At 42.9% G+C, this 20,570-nt stretch overlaps 1 protein-coding gene across 2 annotated transcripts in view; it reads left to right on the forward strand.

Moving 5' to 3' along the window:
• Positions 1-20,570, forward strand: part of TRDMT1 (tRNA aspartic acid methyltransferase 1) — a 101,709-nt gene that overhangs the window by 20,821 nt on the left and 60,318 nt on the right. For both annotated transcript variants that reach the window (XM_030199580.1, XM_030199588.1), the window contains exon 2: positions 12,214-12,323. In XM_030199580.1, the coding sequence (XP_030055440.1) occupies positions 12,214-12,323 (110 nt within the window). The remainder of the gene's footprint in view (positions 1-12,213; positions 12,324-20,570) is intronic.

Below are 20,570 nucleotides of genomic sequence, written 5' to 3' on the forward strand. Positions count from 1 at the left end.
TGGGGTCTCCTAGCTCCATTTTGAATTATTAGGGCAGGGCAGGAGTGACTGAGGAGTGCTTTAAGTGGCAACCATGGGCTGCAGCAGATGAAGCCTCCTGTGCTAAGCATTTTCCCCTCAGGCACTTGGAAGCTAATTAAAAAAAACAACAAAAAAAATCCTTTTCTACATTTAATGCTGAAAATGTTTTGGGATTTTTTAAAATAAAATTTTGCAGCTGCATTCCTGATTGTAAGTGGATTTGCAGATAAGATCATGAGTATGTGTTCCTGAGTGTGAAGAGTGGGCTGAGTTGAAGCAGAATTGCAATGTATGTGTTTATATTTTATAAGAGAGGCTCTTTGGATCCACACCAAGAACAGAAACAACAAACAGCAGGTCCACAAATAATGATAATACAAAATTCTTTATTGAAAAGATCGCCTGATGTGGCCATGTTTTGCGCTAAGTCTGCATCAGGGGCTGCACTGGACCAGGGGAATAGCCAGACCTCGAGGTGGGAGGGGGCCAGAGCTCAAAGTGAGGCGGTCACATTTTGGTCCACTCCACTACCACCGCCCTGCCGCTCCCCACCCAGTACTGCCACTGCACATACCTTGGCTGGCGGGGGTTCCCAATCTCTGCCAGCTGAAACATTTGACCAACACTGGACTCCGGCACCACCGCATTGCCTGCCCTGCTCTCTCTTCCCCTCATGTCCGGCATGCTCATTTTAAATGAAATTGAGCATGGGCGCATGCACAGTTTCACTAAAACGAGCGTTCCAGACGTGTGGGAAAGAGAGAGCAGGGCAGGCAATGCGGCACTGGACCAGCACTGGACAAACATTTCATCTGGCGGGGGTTGGGGACCCTCGCCAGCCAATTAGAGCGAATTCAGGGGGCCCCAGGCCCCCTGTGGACCCCTGTATCTACGCCACTGCACTGGACCCACTGTTTGTTGTTTCTCTATATTTTATAATCCATGTACCCATGGCACACACTTGTTTTGGAATAGATTTAAATTTGTGCAAGAGCATTTGTGCCCCATTAGAGCTAGTTTTAGGTGCCTATGTTGCTTTTTGTATACTAATTTCCAAACAATCCCTCTCTGAAACTATTGTGAACAGTGTTTTCAGGACCATCATATAAGACACAAAAACTTATTTCAGCATTATTGGATTGGAGACAATAATGCTGAAATAAATTTTAGCTTCAAATATGATGGTCCTGAAAATCAGTTTTCCAAATTGTTTGGTAGAGAGAGTTTGAGAGTGGGGCTGTTTGGATGCTTGTTGTTGATATGTTCTCATTATTTTGGATGGATTGTTTGTCTTGTCAGAGCTTTTATAAAATAGGTTTCTTTTTTTCACTGTCCATGTAGGCACCTTGTTTATAAAATCAAGTCCAAAATTGGAGAAAAACTTCAGTACAGTGGTTCCCAAATCTGTCTTTGATGACTCACGGCCAATCTGGTTTTTAAGATATCCGCAGTCACCTGCATCACTGCCTCCATAGCATGAAGATTTATTTAATGTACATCCATTGTGGGTTTCCTGAGCTGGCTGAGGGTCTCCCAAGATAGGTATGGGAATCACAGTTTTAGTACATCTGACCCTAAATGAGTAACGGTGTACCTCAGTAAATTTGTATTCTTTCTGTGTCATTGACCTAGCTCTTAGAAGCAGGGGAGTCTGTCTTTTGTAAATTGGAATGCAAAATTTCCTTTTTACAGTGGCAAACTGGAAACTATTAAAATTCAAAACTGGTGAGTGTCTCAATACTATACCAGCATTCTAGTATGAGCAGGATAAGCAGACTGAAATCATTTTTCTCCAATGCTTCTGCTTCTTCCCAGTGGCTACAGCTGTAATTTGAGAGCCAAGGAAGTAATGGTTTCAGTCCCATTTCTGATCCTAGGCTACTGGGTCCTCCATTGCCTCAGGTACCTAACTTCACTTGTAAGCCCTCTATACAGCAGGGACTTACCCTACTGTAACTGAATTGGCACCCACTCTGAGCAGGCATTTGAAAAAGCAGGAATATGTTGAAGTGAGCCCACTCCTTTTTGCTAACATGAGGGGGCTGCACCAAGGCTTAAATTCCCTTTGCAGGTGCTGGGACAGTGATTTCTTTCTTCCCTGCTGATGAACAGCTCTTTCCACAGTTTTACTGACAATAGGGAGGTAAAATTAACATTCAGACTGGTATTTTTATCTTTGCACAAGTATCTCTGCTGCTGCTTTACTTGATATATACAGTTATAGAGACAAGGTGGACACCGCCCTTCACTGAAGTCAAGGGGCTGCATAGGGACTTTGTCTTCCTTGCAGACGCTGGCAATGCCAGCACCAGTCATGTCAATGAAGTGCTCCTTCATACACGATTTGGGTGCTGGTGTGGTTGATGTACAAATTAATTGATTGCTTATTTGTTATTAATAGGGACTAGTAAGAAGGGGAGAATACTGAGTATTTAATCTTTGAGCCTGTTGGTAGACCTTTGGAGGGTTTGCTATTTTTTTTGTAAGGGGATGGATTTTAGTTGGTATGGATTAAATTTATCAGGGTAATTGAACTATATTCTGAGGGGTGTTGGTGGATGTGCGATTTAGGCTTAATTAGTGACGTACACATTGTATGTGTCATATGGAAACATAAGAACATAAGTATTGCCATTCTGGATCAGACTAAAGGTCCATCAAGCACAGTATCCCGTTTTCAACATTGGTCAGTCCAGGTTGCAAGTACCTGGCAGGATCTCAAAAAGCAGAAACTTTCCATGCTGCTTATCCCACAGGACTAAGCAGTGACTTTTTCCCCAAGTCTTCCTTAATAGCAGTTGATGGATGTTTCCTTCAAGATGTCCAAACCTTTTTTAAAACCTAGTTGTACTGCTTTTTCCACGTCTTCAGGCAACAAATTTCAGAGCTTAATTACACATTGAATTTTAAAAATATTTTCTTCTATTTTTAAAAGAAAAGTATTGCTGACTTCATGGCATGTCAGCTAGTTTTTGCACTTTTTTGAAAGAGTAAAACAATTGATTCATGTTTACCCGTTCCATGCCAGTCAGGATTTTATTGACCTCTATTGTTCTTCTCCTCAGCCATCTCTTCTCCAGCATGAATAATCCTAAATTCTTTAGCCTCCTCATAAGATAGTTGTCATCCCTTTTATCATTTTGTCACCCGTCTCTGTACTGTTTTTATTTCTTTCAAATCTTTTCTGATGCACACAATATTTCCTACCATTCTATTTGCATTTTTGTTCTCCACTGCACACACAGCAGATTATTTGAGCGTACTGTGCTTGATGACGCCTAGATCCTTTTCCTGGCTGGTAACCCCTAATATGGAACCTAGCATCATGTAGCTATAATGTGGGTTATTCTCTATCTGTACTACTTTTTGCTTGCCTTATTATGGGCAATATTTATAAATAATCTAGAAATGAGAATATGTAAGGTGACTAAATCTGCAGATAACACAAAATTAACAGCCTATTATGAAATTAAGTTGTGCGCGTAACTGACTTTATTCTATAAATTTCATATGCAAATTTGCGTGCTAAGCCTAAATTTTGGCGAGCGAGTTTATAGAATTATGGGGGTAAGTGTCTAGATTAGTTGGTTGTGAATATTGAAAGCTCCTGCTGGGATTAGTGGTCTTGATGTTTTATGTACAAGCCTCTTAGTTCTGGTAATGCTACTCCGACTTCTGTTGGAACCTTATTAGTCAAACTGTTACTGTTAGAAATTTTGCTTTAGTGAGGGATTTTAATGTTGATTGTGTTGTGGGAATTGTTGGGTATCGGGTGTTTTTCGGTTAGACTCCAGTGACGTTTCACTGGCCTTGCTTGTCAGGTCAGATATTTGTGACAGATGATCGAGTATTAAAGGATAGTGTGAAAAAAACATTAAGTTCTGTGACTGCTAAGCTAGGAGTTGTAAACATTTGAATCAGAAATGAAACATGGCTGATATGATTGGTCTACTCTGTCAGTTGAGAATTTAGCAGAATTGGTTAATCTTTTAGTAGCCTATTTTTCATATAAGCTATTGGAGGACCAGCTGAGACTGTAGGGGAAGGCATTTAAGAATGCTCAGATTCTTTCGTCCTATCCAAATCGATTTCTTGGTTTGAAAGCATGGTTTGAAGGGTACAGGTTGGTTTCATGCCAGCCTGCATATATAATATGCAGGCTGGCATGAAACCAGCCTGCATGCAGTTAACCGGAGCATGCACTTAACCGTTGTGACCCAAAGAAGCTTGACATCTGATAAACATATGTCCGTTAACTGATGTTAGGCTTACTTGAAGTAATCCGTTATAGTCCTCTGTACACTACTGGGTCTGTGAGTTCCATAGACTACATCTGCCAGATGGTAAAAACTGTCATAGCACTGACATCCAGTGGCCTCCAGATAGGCCCATATGGTGTTGAGACTCTCCAGCGCTCTTGTAAAAGTGACAGGAGGAGGTTGTTGAATTTCGTCAGCATGTGCCTCGCTGCTCGTTTCATCATCAGCCGTTGTTGCCTGCGTGTAGGCATATATCTCAACATCAGTGCTGTTGTCGGCTGTTTGTAGATCATAATCAACAGCTATGTAGCGATGAAACTCCTCTTCAGTAACACCGGCTGGGATGTCAATAACCTATTCATCTGACACGTTTGCAACAGCTGTATCTGTTTCGTCCCTCTCCACATCCTTAACAAAGCTTGCCCGCTTGTAGCAGTTCACAATGGTTGACTGTGTAACATGATTCCAGGCTTCTTTCTGCATATGTAGGGAATCCAACAGTGATAGATTACGAGCCAGTTCAACAGCACGTTTATCCTTGCCAGTCTGGTCATCCATAACGTTCATCAGGCGATGTAGCACAAGAGCCCGATAATGTTGTTTGAAATTGACTATTATGCCCTGATCCATAGGTTGGATCAGAGAGGTAGTGTGTTTGGTGGCAGGAACACCACCTTGACGTTAGACAGCCTGACATCATCCCTGTGTGCAGCACAATTATCACATGCAACAAAATCTGACGCTTTTGTGCCCGCATTCTAGTGTCTGACTTCTTTAGCCACTGCTTCCAAATTTCCCCAGTCATCCATGAATTTGCGCTAGCTTCGCATGACAAAGGAAGTCGCTTAACTTTCTTGAAGCAATGGGGCTGTTTGCTCTTTCCAATGATGAGGGGTTCCAACGTCTCACTCCCATCCATATTGCAGCAAAGGAGGATCGTCAGTCGGTCCTTCGACGTTTTACCTCCAGTAGTTTTGGCACGTTTGAATGCAAGTGTTCCATCAGGAATCACTTGCCAGTAGAGACAATTTTTGTCAGCATTGAAAATGTCACGAGGTGCAAACTCGTTCAAGATGGTAGGAAGAACTGAAACAACCCAATTTTCAGCACCAAAGTCATCAGCATCTTGTTTCTCACCATTCTGTTTCTTGAATTTTATGCTGTTCCTCTCCTTCCATCTTTCCAACCATCCAACAGTGGTTTTGAATTCAGTTAGTCCAAGACTTTCAGCTAGCTGATTAGCTTTCTCCATAAGCAGTGGACCACTGACAGGAAACTGTCTGCTTCTGACTCAAGAAAACCACCGAAGAAGAGCATCTTCTACCTCCTCAGCTTTTCCTGCCCGTTTTTGTTTCCGTTGTGGATTTGTATTGTTTTGCCAGTCTTCCAGAAGCTGGTCTTTCTGTTTCAAGACACGTGAAATTTGACTGGGATTGACACCATATTCTTTAGCAATAGATGCTTGACTTTGTTTTCTAATTTTTAAAGAACTTCTATTCGTTCAGCCAGTGACGACGACTCCAGTGTACACTCTTAACAACATTCTTTCGCTTATTCTGCCTTTGGCAGTTAAAGGGGTAGTAAATTTGAAATCTCATTGGTTGTCACATGCCAATCGGCTTCCATATTCCGTGCACGCGCTTATGCGGAGTCTTTCCTGCAGAGGAGCGGTCATAAACCATGCATATAAGCGAATCTTGCACTTATCAGTGGTGCGCTAAACAGAAGGTTGTCCCCATAGAAATTGATGGTGCAAAAAACGGGACCGAAGTACGGCATGCAGTTAAACAGAGCATGTGCTTATCCGATGTGCACTTAAATGGAGTGCACCGTATATGTTATTCTTTATTTTTAATATTCTGTATTCAAACCACAAGACAGCATGGCAGATTCAAAACATCTGTTGAGCATAGCCAGCAAACAATACATACCCATCCCAGGATGTTTCCCACACACAAAAACAGTTCCAATGAAATCTTCACACCATGAATACAGCTCTAGGCCTTGGTGTGCATCCAATCTCCCTGCTCTCTTTCCTTTACTCTTTTCTCTTCCTTCCCCCCTCTCCATTTATCCTTCAAACTCTTCACCAACCTCATGGAACAAAGGATATTGACTGTAGAATTGACTCCATTGAAGCATGTACCTCCACCACTCTGATTGAGATCGAGACATACATTTGCAACTCCCATGTTGCCATCTCATGTGTAGCTCTCCTCCATCATTGTATTGATGAGATTTGGTCCCCTATCCAGCATTTCAGTATGGTCTTCTTCAGCAGCAGCAGAAGTTCCAAATGTACAAATTTGCCCTCCTTGTCTCAGATCCTTTGCTCTGTTAAAATGTTGTAATCTCCTAATCCACCATTTTCCCTGACAGGTCTTTAAGGGCTAGCAGACTTTCCCTCCATAGTTTAGACGTAAATGTTGGCCCTGACTATGTGCTGCTGCCTGAAACCCTCCCCTGTAACAATTGTGCACTAAGTCATTTTAGTGCATAATTAAAGAGAAGCATTTAGGTGCACTTCTGCAATTTACACACATAAGTGTGCACTTGTGTGAATTCCAGCATTCTGTAAGTGTGCAAGAAGCTCTTAAATTTAGGTGCCCTGTTGGAGGTTTGTGTTTAATGTAGTCAGCTTTGGGAACATACATATCTTTTGTCTTTGAAGTATGCATAGTAAGGAGGAAATTGAGTTCCAAGTTTATCTGATATACCATCTATTACAGAAAACTGTCTAGGTGGTGTATAAAAATAGTATTAATATAGGAGCAATTAGATTATAAATGAAGATCCAAGATGGCTGCTGTCATCATGGATGTGTTTGGTGAACAGGACCTGCTCTGAAGTTTTTCCTATATTGAACTTTAAAGGCCTGTTTTTACCTTTGAGATGGCCCCAAAGTGAAGTGGGAAGGTAAGGAACTATGCATTTAAGTCTCCTGGGCCTTCTGACGCGAAACAGCCATTGATTACCATCTTCATTCCTACGTCTCTGAAGGCATCTCCTGTAAAAGGGCCACTAGTGGAGGAGGCTTTGGCTCACTATCAACTGGAATGCTGATTGAACCCTGATGCTTGATGCTCTCCCTCCTCCCCCCCCCCCCCCCCCGGTCGTGCTGCGGCCGAGAGGTGTGCAGGATGTAGTCTCAAGTTGCAAAGTGCAGACCCGAAGCTTGTCACTCGGATTGGAGTCCAGTGCAGTATTCAACCCGCTGGATTTTGTAGCCTGTATGGATGATTTAAACTACGGAGCAGGTGGGTTAAGCGTGGAAGTGTTGTCTGTGAGGTGTGACCAGAGGTTGAAAAATATATCATTGGCCTCTGAGATGGGCTCTTTAGTTCAAAGCTCTAATCGTCTCTTCTGAAGAAGAAACCGACTGCTCCTTTGCAGTAACCTCCGGTAGTTACATTTGATTCCATCTGGGTCGCCCTGATGCGGTTGGACGCTTCAGTGACTAAGATTTACGAGGAACTTGCTGGAATATCTCAAAAGCTGGAATTGGATAAGGTACATCAGGAGGAGAAATTGAGTTCAATATCAGTGAGGACTACAAAAGAGGAGCAAATGCTGGAGCAACAAAGTACTGTGTTTCAGCTGTACAGCACTGTGTATGTCTAATAGCGCTATAGAAATGATAAGTAGTAGTATTAATACTCTTACACAGGAGTACATAAACTATCCTCATGTTGGAGGTTAGAAGTAATTGACAATAAATTAACATAATTGAATTTGAGATTTGTGATCTTCTCCAAGGTGCCTTTTGAATTACCTGGAGACACCTTGAAGAAATATTTCACAGACATTTTAAAAATTCCATCTGAACTACACCCACGTTGCCAAATGTTTATTTTCTGCCAGTAAAATCTGGAATAGCATTAGAAGTGACATCTCCAGTGACAGTATGGATATGTCTGCCATCCTAGAAAGATCAGTGGATAAAGAGACTAATAGTGCTATGTTATTAGAGGCCTTTGTATTTGAGTGAGATAGAGTGAATTATTTCTATGTACTGTGTTATTTCTTGGTCAGAAATTTTTAGGTATTTCCTGATTTATGTAGATTGACACAAGATAGAATAAGAAAAATTCCTTTATGCTGCCCATGAGGCTCATACTGTTGGGATGCAAGTGTTTATTAAGTTTTCTTGTAAATGTATTGTGACTTGTGATTCTCATAGATATATTTTCTTTGAACCTGTACTATTTCAAAGGTTTTTGTTGATAGTGAGAAAAGGTCTGTTCCTGCTGAGGGAGGGCCTGAGGTTTCATAGTGAAACACTGATGTTTATTCACAGACCAGATTTAGGGACTTTAATTATGTATAGGGAGGAACTTGACTTTTTCTTTATTTAGTTAAGATCTCCTCCATTCCTCATTTTGGATTCTCCCCATTTTTATTTCAGTTCTGTTTGGTAACCAAATAGAGAGAGATTTTTCTTTGGAATATTGTTGTCTGTATAGTTTTTGTTTTTATTGATGTACCTATTACTAGGCAGATTATTTTGATTTGATGCAATATTGAAACATTTTAATAAATACAAAATTTTAAAAAGGAGCAATTAGAGAGGAGAGGAGAAGAGAGAAAAAAAATCACATGTAGGAAAGGAGCTACAATCAGTGATAGGAGGATGGAATAATATTATTATTTAGTCATTTATAACCTACTTATATTAATACAGTCCTAAACAAGGTACATTCAACAATCGGAGAAGCAACAATATGTATCAACCTGTGCCAACATAGGGGTTATTAACCCAGTCCTTACGATACACCCAGGCACTCAGGTTTTCATGCATGAGATGAACTTGCATTCATTACTTCTGTTCTGTGCAAATCTATCTCATGCATATCCCTTGTGGCTATCCTAAAAACATAAGTGGCTGGGTGTGTCCAGAGGACTGGGTTGAGAACCCCTGTTTGCATATTCATTAGAAATCCATCAGAAAATAATTCTAAAGCAAACCTTCCTTAGCTCTGTTGTGCCCCAAATCCAGCAGCTAGGATGAACAGATAGCTTCAGATTTTTTTTTTCTAATTGTGAACAGGCCTATGTGAAAAGAAAAGACAGGCAGCAAAGGATGCCAAGAAAGCTCTGATACTTTATCTGTGATTCGAGTAATTCTTCGCATTGTCTGAATAACTCCATGATCTGCAGTAAGGTCATCATTATCTAATTAGATTTGTGATATGTCTTTGCACAGTTTCTTTGATGTCTGTTGTGTTTGTTTTTACAAAGGTAGGAGAGCTATGAGTTTGCTAAAAAAAAAAAAAATTGCACTCTGTAAGATTAGCAAGCAGCTAGTTACGAATTATGACAGGATAATGAAGGGTTAGGAAAGGTCATGATGATCTTGGTAAAATGATTACATATAGGGACTTGAAGACATTTTCAAGGGGAACTAAAGTCAACCAGAAATAAACAACCACATCATTTTGTATAATGACCCTGGAGAGAACATTTTAATATGAAATACAAAATTACAATGTTTCAGCTTTTTTGTTTGCCCCAAAGGAAAGCTGGAGAGCATCAGTTTTGCATCCTTGCAGTCATGTAGGAAGTGGGACTGTCACCAGACAGCAGGAGTGCCTGGTATACTTTGATAATGGTCATATTGCTTCAGTACAAGCTGCTGGTTACTCTGATAGCAAAAATAAAACAGACCTTGAGAGTAGTGGACCCGCTTGATACCATTTACAGCTAAGTTGTTTTGAAATTGAAGGATTTAAGTGTTAGAAATTGCAGGCCCTCTAAAGTTGTGGAAATACGTCTCTAGTCAATAATAGAAAAAAAAATCAGACACTGTGACAGACACTGTTTGTGGCTCAAATCACTGTGGAATTTCAGGAAATGCTATGATTATGCTGCATTCTTAAGGAATCCATAGAATCTATTTCTCAGAATTGGGCTGTGTTACATTGGATATAACATGTGAGATTTATAATATTGAAATGGGTGGTGAGGGGTAAGAGAAGGGGGTATTTAACAAAAAGGCCACAAAGAAAAACTTTTAAAAAAAATCAACTATTTTCAAATCATAAACCATTGACACACACGTTTGCAAAACCACTAAATATTTGTTACAATTGTATAAACAATATTAATGCAATTACATTTGATTAGTTTATCATATTTGATAAAACTTTTGATCTGTTTTAACAACCTACAGTAGGGGAATGCTGCTTCAAATGTACTAACATTGTCTTACAATAGAGTACCAGAGGTGCTTTGTTTCCAATGTGTACAACACTTGAAGATGCCAGACTTCAGTGACTGACTAAAAGCTAGAAAACCAGATGCCAGTTAGGGGGGAATTCATTATTATTATTATTAGCATTTGTATAGCGCTACCAGACGCACGCAGCGCTGAACACCTGATACAAAGAGACTGTCCCTGCTCAAAAGAGCTTACAATCTAAATATTAAGCAGTGTTAGGTTCTTAAGTCACATTATTTGGGCCTTAATGCAACTTAAGAGGCCTCAATGCTGCTGGACCAAAAATACTGCGGTGATATTTAAGTGGCCATGGGTTAAATAGTAATGAGATCAAAATATGACAAATTCATGTTTTGCAACTCGTTATTATGCAGATACCCTAATGCAACTTGCAAAAATCATGTTAAAATAACCCCTGCTTTTTGCTAGGGATATTTCACCACCTGGACGCATCAGGCCCTAGAAGGTATGCCGGTCCAAGCATAGCAGGGTCCCCCCGACTTAAGCCCCCATGGCACAAGGCTGCCCTCCCCCACAAGTACAAGCCTCCCACACTCCCACCTCTAAGGTAGTTGTCACCTCCCAAAGGGCTACCTTTCTATCACTGGTGGTCCAGGGGGTGGCTGGGGGGGGTGTCTTTTGGGGTCCTGGGGGGGGGGGTAATGGGATTCTTTGGACAGGGCCAATACCCAGTCGCTCCTGCCAAGTCCAGTACCAGCTTCAAAATGGCACCTCTAGCGGTAGTCTCACATGTCTACTGCTAGGGTCATATTTCCTTATAAGGAAGTGGTTCCTTATATGGAAACATGACGCTAGCGATAGTCGTGCCATTTTGAAGTCAGCACCAGACTGGCCATGATTGACTGGGGAGTGGGGGGTTTGTACTTTGGGGGGAGCAGGTATTATGCTGGGGGGGGGGGGCCCAGAAGCCAGGGGAAACCCTGCTATACCAGCCCAGGAGCAATAGGCCATAGCTTTGTGGCCAATGCCCACGGGTCGCGGGAATAATGCTGCTTGCGAGGTGGCTCGCAAGGAGTGTTATTCTCTTGACTCTGGACTCGGCAACCTGTGGTACTGGGATCCTGCAGGTTTCTGAATCCAGCAGTACATCAGGATTTGAAAACGCGATCTTTGACCATACCTTGATGAATTCCTCCTTTAATGTTTTCAAATTCTCTGGCTACTTAAAAAAAATGCACATACTACTGATTTATCAGTAAAAGATTCTCCCTAGTTGCATTGTAATGCTTTTGTGTTTCACTTATATGTTTTGATATTTGTCAGCATTTGCTTATTTCTGATCTGAAGAAGAAGGGTTACCTTTGAAAGCTAATCAAAAAATGTATTAAATTAGTCCAATAGAAAGGTATCATCTTATTTTTTTTTCTGTGTTTTGTTATATTTCTGTCCCTAGTTTCAGAAATCCCATCTCAGTTGTACAGTAAATTTAGTGGCAAGGAAGATTCAAGTCTGCAGATTACATTGTGAAAACTGACAACAATAAAGCAACAAGATCCACCTACTCTGCTATCATTTAAAAAGACCTACATCAAAAACACACCTACAATCTTTCATGATGTAATTGTGTAAGACTAGGTTTTTAAATTTTACTTGACTTCTGGGATAGTACAGAAAGCTAAAGATTCTTTTCCTTGTGTGTTGGGTGAAGGCCTTTATTCTACCTAGAAATGACAAAGCCTACATTTATAATTGCAGAAAGCAGAATTGATGCAGAGGTTGTTGCGGCGGTTGATGTGAACACAATTGCTAATGAAGTCTACAAACATAATTTTCCCACTACACCACTCTGGCCAAAAACCATTGAGGTGAGTCATAAGTTTCTCAGGTTTTATGAATCCAGTGGCTTGGAAGCACTTCAGATACCTTGTACACTGTGTTCTAAAGTACTTACCTCAGCAAAGTTGGAAGAAAAGAGTATGGGAACTGAAAAGTATGAATATTTATACTGTTACTATGCAACATAAGTTTTGTAGTTAAGGTTTAGAGAGTCATATCTGCAGTGTGTCACATCACATTTGTTTTGCGCCTTGTGGAAATCTCAACCTCAGTAAAAGTTATTAGTTATGTATACAGTTTCACTGCCTTGGTTTCTCAACAATGATACATCTGCATGTTTTTTGGACACCCCAATTAGATTCCCATGCTAATGAAAGCAATTTGCAGTTGTTGAATGTTTCATCTGAAAAAGGCATCATTAGAAGCAATAGAAAAATTAAGAAATGCTGTGCTCAAAACCAACTTCTATAATGAAAGAACATAATGAGTGAAGGAAGTGATAACATTATTTCTCTGCTAATCTAAACAGTAACATTCCCTTATTATATCTTAAGTTCGTTAAGGAATGATTAGTTTATGCATAGATAACACTTTGCTTTTGTCCACTTTTTCAATATGAATCCCTTTCTCTCCAAATTTGCATGGTGTATGTTAACAGTTGATCAATAGGCCCTTCATCTCACCCCAGACCTTTGTAACAGGAACCTAGGCAAATCCTGTCCTATTACTGTTCAGGAGCTGGAAGGGGAAGTCTCCTTTGAAACTGAACCTCTCAGTACCATCAGTGCTCACTCCAGCCAGCACTGCATGTCAGAACCCACATGATAACAAGTGCCTGATTGGCCTGCCAGCATCCGTGAGCCTCGATTGAGTCAATTAAAGAGACTGTTTGTTTATAGCAGTGGTTCATAAACCTGGTCCTGGAGGCACCCTAGCCAGTCAGGTTTTCAGGATATCTACAGTGAATATTTATGAGAGAAATTTGCATGCACTGCTTCCACTACATACAAATATGTCTCATGAATATTCATTGTGGGTATCCTGAAAACGTGACTGGCTGGGGTGCCTCCAGAGCTAGGTTTGGGAATCACTGATTTAAAATGCAAAGACGACCAGGTCGCCCCCTACAAATGTCTTCCGGAGGTACCAAACAATGCTCTGCCCAAGAGGCTGCCTGACCTCTTGTAGGGTGAGCCTTAACATGCTCTGGAACAGGTTTCCCAGAAAGAAGATAAGCTGAGGCAATCATTTCTTTAAGCCATCGAGAAATAGTGGGCTTAGAGGCCATGAACCCTTTGCGCGAACCTCCAATCAGAATAAACAAACGATCGGATCGCCGAATGTCATCAGTAGACTTAATATAGTGTTTCAACACCCGCTTGACATCCAAACACTTCAAATGTCGCTGCTCTTCTGAGCCGGAGAAAGAACCTAACACAGGCAATACCACCGGCTGAGAAACATGAGGGACTAAAGGAAAGCAAATTAGCAGGTAAGGCCTAATTTACCCTTTCTTTGAGAAGCAAAGATGATGCTTTCACCATACTTAGCATTTTTTCTTTGTCTGATATTTTGCATTGCTTGGAATTTTGCTATTGCTTTTTCTACAGGCCTTTTCCCAGCACATCAAAGGGTATATTATTTTATTTATTTATAGCACTTGATATTCCACATGTGATCCCTGAGGTGACTATTGGGCTCATTTTTGAAAGAGAAGGACATCCATCTTTCAACATAAATCGGAAGATAGACGTCCTCCCAGGGGTGTCCAAATCGGTATAATCAAAACCCGATTTAGGACGTCTCCAACTACATTCCGTCGCAAGGACGGCCAAACTTCAAGGGGGCGTGTCAGAGGCATAGCGAAGGCAGGACTTGGGCATACCTAACACCTGGACGTCCTTGACCCATAATCGAATAAAACAAGGACGTCCCTGACGAACACTTGCACGTTTTCACCCAGACGTGTTTTTATTACGACTAAGAAATGACCAGATGACCACCGGAGAGAATCGGGGATGACCTCCCGTTACTTCCCCAGTGGTCACTAACCCCCCCTCCCACCCTTAAAAAGCATGTTTCAAAATGTCGTGCCAGCCTCAGATGTCATACTCAGGACCATGACAGCGCATACAGGTCCCGGGAGCAGTTTTAGTGGGTACTGCAGTGCAATTCAGATAGGCGTACCCAGGCCCATACCCCTCCTACCTGTTACATTTGTGGAGGAAACAGCGAGCCCTCCAAAACCTACCCACCACAAACCCACTGTACCCACATCTAGGTGCCCCCCTTCACCCGTAAGGGCTATGGTAGTGGTGTACAGTTGAGGATAGTGGGTTTTGGGGGGGGGGGAGGGGCTCAGCACACAAGGTAAGGGAGCTATGTACTGGGAGCAATTTATGAAGCCCACTGCAGTGCCCCCTAGGGTGGACTTCTAATGCTAGAATAATAGCTTTATAACCTTTAAATCAAGGAACGACCAAGTCTTGTCCCAGGAAGTAGCAAGGCCCTGTTTATCCTTCTCACACCAGCTCCAGCCTGCAATGAGAGCTGTGTATTTGAGTTCAGGAATAGAGGGCAGAAACAAAGGGTAGATTATCAGGAAACGATACAGCTCAGTAAAGTCCGAGTCACAAGCTTGCTACCAAGGATGGCAAAATAAAGTTAATACCGTGTGGAGGGGCATTTTCGAAAGGGACGTCCAAATTGCGATTTGGACGTCCTTGCAAAACGGCGAAATCCAGGGGCAGGGAATGAATAGGTGATATCTAATTAGAAAGTGAATGGTATATCAAGTGGTTCTTAGATGGCAACTCTGGCTGTAAAAACTAAGGCCGGTGCTGGGCTGACTTGTATTGTCTATGTCCTGTATATAGCAGTATAGCTTAGGATGGATTAGAGAGGTAATTTGAAACATTAGGACAATACCAGGCAGACTTTTATGATCTGTGTCTCGCGAATTACGTGACAGATTCAGATAGGCTGGAGTAGACTTTGACGACCGCTCCAGTAGTTGGAACATAAGAACAGAGCCGGGTGGACTTCTACGGTCTATATCCCAAAAACACCAAAGACCGACCATGATCAAGTATATAATATGACATTCATTCTTGATTTTAATCTTGAATTGATAATGAATGTGACTGTTGGGCAGACTGGCTAGACCGTTCAGGTCTTTATCTGCCGTCACTTACTATGTTACTGTCTAGTTGCTTTCGAGGAAGGGCCATAAACAATTACATTGCAATAATCTAGTATAGTAAGAATTAGTGACTGAATTTGATCAGTAGAAAGTATTTTTTCAACCTTTGCAATATTTTCAATTTAAAAAAGCATTTCTGTACTGTATTGTACTACTAGTGGGAAACTTCTTAGTTAAGTCCTATAAGTTTTATTTCTGATTTGATTAATACCTCTGAACCTGCTAATACTGGATTCAGTAGAGGCATAGGTTGTTTACGATTCTCCATCCACAAAATATTTGTCTTATCTGGGTTAATTTTTAAATGATGGAATGACATCCATATATAAATCTTATCAACGACTTCACTCATAAAACTATATACTGCTGATACATCTCAGTGGCCTATAAAATGTTGCCAGGCCTACTTGTCCAACTGTATCATAAAATTGGATTTTCAAACTCAGACCTTCCATCCCATCCTGTGCAATAATATCATCTAACTGTACACGTAAAAAACTATTATAGGTCACAGAAATACCACCTTTATTTTTTCTCATACTAAGAGTGAATTGCATAACCTGTAGGACACATGGGGGCTGTGTTTACTATGGCACACTATAGATGCGTTAGTGTTTTTTAACGTGCATCAATGTTTGACGTGCGTTAAATGCTAATGCGCCTGTAGGAATGTATTGGCATGTTAACATTTAACACGCCTTAACTTTAAAGGCATGTTAAAAATGCTAACGTGCCTTAGTAAACATACCCCATCATCTGTTGCACCAGTCCCTCTTCTGTAAGCCAGGTTTCTGTAATAATCATTAATCCCAGAAATAATCAGTACTTTGGTTTTGTTTGTCTAGGACATAATTATTAGTGATAAGCTAGGATGTAACTGAACTACTGCTAAGAATTTCCTTCCTGCTTTATTATTATTTATGTTGCCAGGCTAAATAAACTGTTGTATTGCAGACTTTTTAAAAATAGAATACTAGTGTACCAAGGACAAACAGGCTAGTTGATTCTCACTTGTGGGTGACATCATCCATGGCGCCTGGTGCGGAACGCTATCCAGTGCTCATGTGCGAGTGCAGGACCGTCCATCTCTTCTCATCCGGGGTGGGGAGAGAACACGTTTGTCATGGCACCTCATAGTGTCTGCATGCAGTTTTTTTTCAGAGAGCTTTTATGCCTTCCCTTGTGGGGTGTTTTTTTTTTTTTTTGCCTCAAATTGCCTTGTTCCCTCTTTGGGATAATTTTATATTCCTTCTCTTATAGTTTTAGATCTTTTGCCAGACTTTTAAGTTTAATTTCTTGGGCTCACAAGGCCCTCTTAGGCCTGAGCATCGGCTGGGACTTTTTCCCCTTTTATTTTTGGGTGATTTGCTCCTTTTTGTATCATAGTCGTTTGATTTGGTCTTGGCTCTTTTCCCTTGCATGTCATTGAAGGTTCCCAGTGGCTTCGAGCGCTATGCTCAGTGCAATCAGACCATCTCTAGGGCTGACACCCATTCCTGCTGTATCAAGTGTTTTATTTATTTTATTTTTATTTGTTACATTTGTATCCCACATTTTACCACCTAGTTGCAGGCTCAATGTGGCTTACATAGTACCGTAACGGCATTCGCCTAGTCCGGTAGGGAAACAAATACAAGGTGATAATGTGGTTGAATATTGGCATTTGCCAAGTCCAGTAAAGAAGCAAATACAAGGTGATATTGTGGTCGAATAAAGGTACATGTGTCTCAGGTACAATGGGGGTTGAGGAGAGGAAAGGTTATATAGTGTCCATTATGAGCTTTGGTTTTGCTGTGTTGCAGAGTGTAGGTATCTATTTTGGGTCGGTGGGGTATGCCTTTTTGAATAGGTAGGTTTTCAGTGATTTCCTGAAGTTTAGGTGGTCATAGGTTGTTTTCACAGCTTTTGGCAGTGCGTTCCATAATTGTGTGCTTATATAGGAGAAGCTGGATAAAAAAGGACACAGAAGTCCAGAGAGGCTCAAAAGGAGAAAACTTTTGGATCAAGGTCCGAATTGTCGATATAGACATCGACATTGGCGCTTGCACCAGCATGGCTGCTGGACTTATGTCCAACACTGGGAGTAGATGTGCATAGAGCAGGTTTCCACCTGCCTCGAGGCTGACCACTGTGCAGGTCCCCAGGACCGGTCAGTATCGGACCTGACACCGAGGAGGTGTGAGGATTTGACGTCTTTATCGTCAGCACTGGGTAAAGCCCAAGAAGCACAAGCATCGATCCGACACATGGTACTGGGAGCACCTGGGCACCGAGAGATCCGGTACCTGAGAATGTCGTCATCAGGAGGAGCGCTCCTCCTCCATCGAGGAGGTATTGGTGTGGAGGTCTCCATGCAGCCAGGACCAGGTACCCAAGTCTACACTGGTGGTTCAGTAAGTTGTCTCTGACCCGACGCCCCAGCCTTTCATGATGTCGAATCTTGATGAGCAGATCTGGGACGTGCTTCAAGAGCAGTTGACAGGGCTTCTCCAGCAGAATGCAGTGGCATCAGGGGTGCTTGCGCCAGCCATGTTTCTACATGCTGCCTCACAGGGCAGTGAGGTTTCCAATGCCAATGTTGTGTGCGGTATTTGTATTAACAGCCGCCCATGCAGGTACCTCTTAGACATTGATGGAGGAAGGTTTGCTGGAGTCGAGGGTGGAGCCTGCATCCTGACGCCATTCCTCCTATCTGAGGCAGGCTCGGTCTTAGCCCTCCCATGAGGAATTTTTTGTTGTTGCTGCTACGGACTGCTCATGAGCGTCTGATGAGGATCCAAGGTACTTCTCAGAGGAGGAGTCCTATTGTATTTCATCAGACCCCTCCCTGCCAGAGGAGAGGTGAAAATCTCCACCAGAGAGTCTCTCCTTCCCCGCTTTTGTGAAGGAGATGGCTGCCATCTGTCACGTTTGTGAACCCTTGTGCCCAGATGGAGCACAGTGAAGAGGTGTTGAGCTTGCGCCCTGTTGGGCAGCTGAGCAAACCCCGAGGCTTCACCTGAGAGGACCACCGTTCACCGAGGGTTGAGCCCCCAGGTGCAGGCGGCCGGCAGGGGTCAGGCTGCCGCAGACAACAGGCAAAGAAAGACTGGGTTCGAACAGAAGTTAGGGTTAGGTCAAGAACCCGCAACGAAGAGTCTGGATTGAGGAGTGGTCTGGTTTAGCAGCAAGCAGAGAGTAGTCGGGTTCCAAGCAGAGGTCAGGTCAGGTGGCAAGGAAGGCGTAGTTGGGTTCCAAGCAGAAGTCAGGTCAGGCGGCAAGCAGAGAGTAGTCGGGTTCCAAGCAGAGGTCAGGTCAGGCAGCAAGTAGTAGTAGACAGAGTCTCCCAGTAGCATAAGCAATCTACCAAAGTAGAAGCTGAAGCAAAACTAGTGGGGACCACTGCTCCTATATATATCCCCTACAATTAAGGAGACAAGTAACAGCTGACAGGAGGCAGGGAGGTCAGGAAGCAGGAGGACCGACGTCAGCAGGCCAGGAAACCCGGATTAGTCAGCCAGAAGAAGGAGGCGGCGACCGCCGCGAATGGCCAATCCGGGCGTCGGAGGCGTGGCCAACGTTCCCGGGTTCCGCGCCTGGAAGGGAAGCTATCCCCCCTGGGGACGCTGGCGCTGCAAAAATGGCCGGCGTTCCCCAATTACAGCGGGGCAAGAACGGAGCGTCACTGCCCCTGGAGGACGACCCCGGAGGAGCGCAGCGACGTGACGTGAGGCGAGAGGAGTGGCTGCAGAACCGATAGCCAATGCCTGATGGCTGCCTGCAGTGCCGTGCTTGCTTTTTAAAAACATTTTGGTTCTTTAATTAGCTTTTTGTTTTTGTAGCGGCTGCTGCTGCTGCTCAACAGGAGAAGCAGCAGTGGTAGGAAATGGGAGCTGGCGCCGCGTGTTTCGCGGGAGACTTGGCAGGTCTGTGTGAGCAGGCCTGGATGGAAAGAAGGGGATAGAGAGAGAGAAGAATGGATGGAAGAATCGGGAGGGGGGGTAGACGGATGGAAGGATGGGGAGAGAAAGAGGGAAAACAGATGGAAGGATGGGGAGAGAAAGGGGGAGATGGATGAATGGATGCAGAGAGAAAGGGGAGAGACTGGAAGGATGTGGAGAGAGAAGGGACACTGAACAGAAAAGGGTAGAGAGAGAGAGACACTGGATAGAAGGAGGGGGAGAGAGACATTAGATGGAAGGATCAGGAGAGAGGGTAGATGGGTGGAAGGATGGGGAGAGAAAGAGGGAAGACGCTGGATGGAAGGGTAGAGAGAAAGAGGAGACACTGGATGGAAGGATGCAGAAAGAAAGAAGGGGGACATTGGAAGGATGGGGAGAGAAAGAGGGGAGATGCTGGAAGGATGGGGAGAGAAAGAGGAGAGCTGCTGGATGGAAAAGGGGAGCAGAGAAAGACTGGAGAATAAGAGGAAGGGGCATGGGGAGAACAAGGGTGAGAAAAAGATGAAAAGCCATAGGTAGATGAAGGAAAAAGAAGGAAATTAAAGAATGGATAGTAAGAATGAATTAAATCTGGACAGAGAATTGCCCAGTGCACCCTAGCTTCCCAATGATGTCAAGCCTCTGGGAACCTAGCGGATGCCATCCGACTGACACCAGAGTTGGTTCAATTCCTTCTCTGGTGGATGATTCAATTCATTTTGACCATGGGACTTCCATGCCAAATTCCTCAGCCCCAGAAGGTACTGATGATGGATCCCCTACCCAAGGTGGGGAGCTCACTTAGATTTGCTTCACACTCGCTGTGCTTAGTCAGCTCAGTAGACAGACCTTTACATCAACCTTCTGGAGCTATGGGCAATCTGGAATGCTCTAAAGGCTTTCCGAGATCAGCTGTTTAACCAATTGTACTTATTCAAACAGAAAATCAAGTTGCAATGTATTACACCAACAAGCAGGGGGGTACTGGATCATACCTTCTGCGCCAGAAGGTCGTCCGGATGTGGCAGTGGGTTGTCTGGAACAGGATGGTTCTCAGAGCCACATACCTGGTGGACATATCCAACAGTCTGGCTGACAGACTGAGCAGGGTCATGTAACCACATAAGTGGTCACTCAGCATGGGCATTGCATGC

Source organism: Microcaecilia unicolor, chromosome 1 (assembly GCF_901765095.1).
Source record: "Microcaecilia unicolor chromosome 1, aMicUni1.1, whole genome shotgun sequence".
NCBI classification, from domain to species: Eukaryota; Metazoa; Chordata; class Amphibia; order Gymnophiona; family Siphonopidae; genus Microcaecilia; species Microcaecilia unicolor.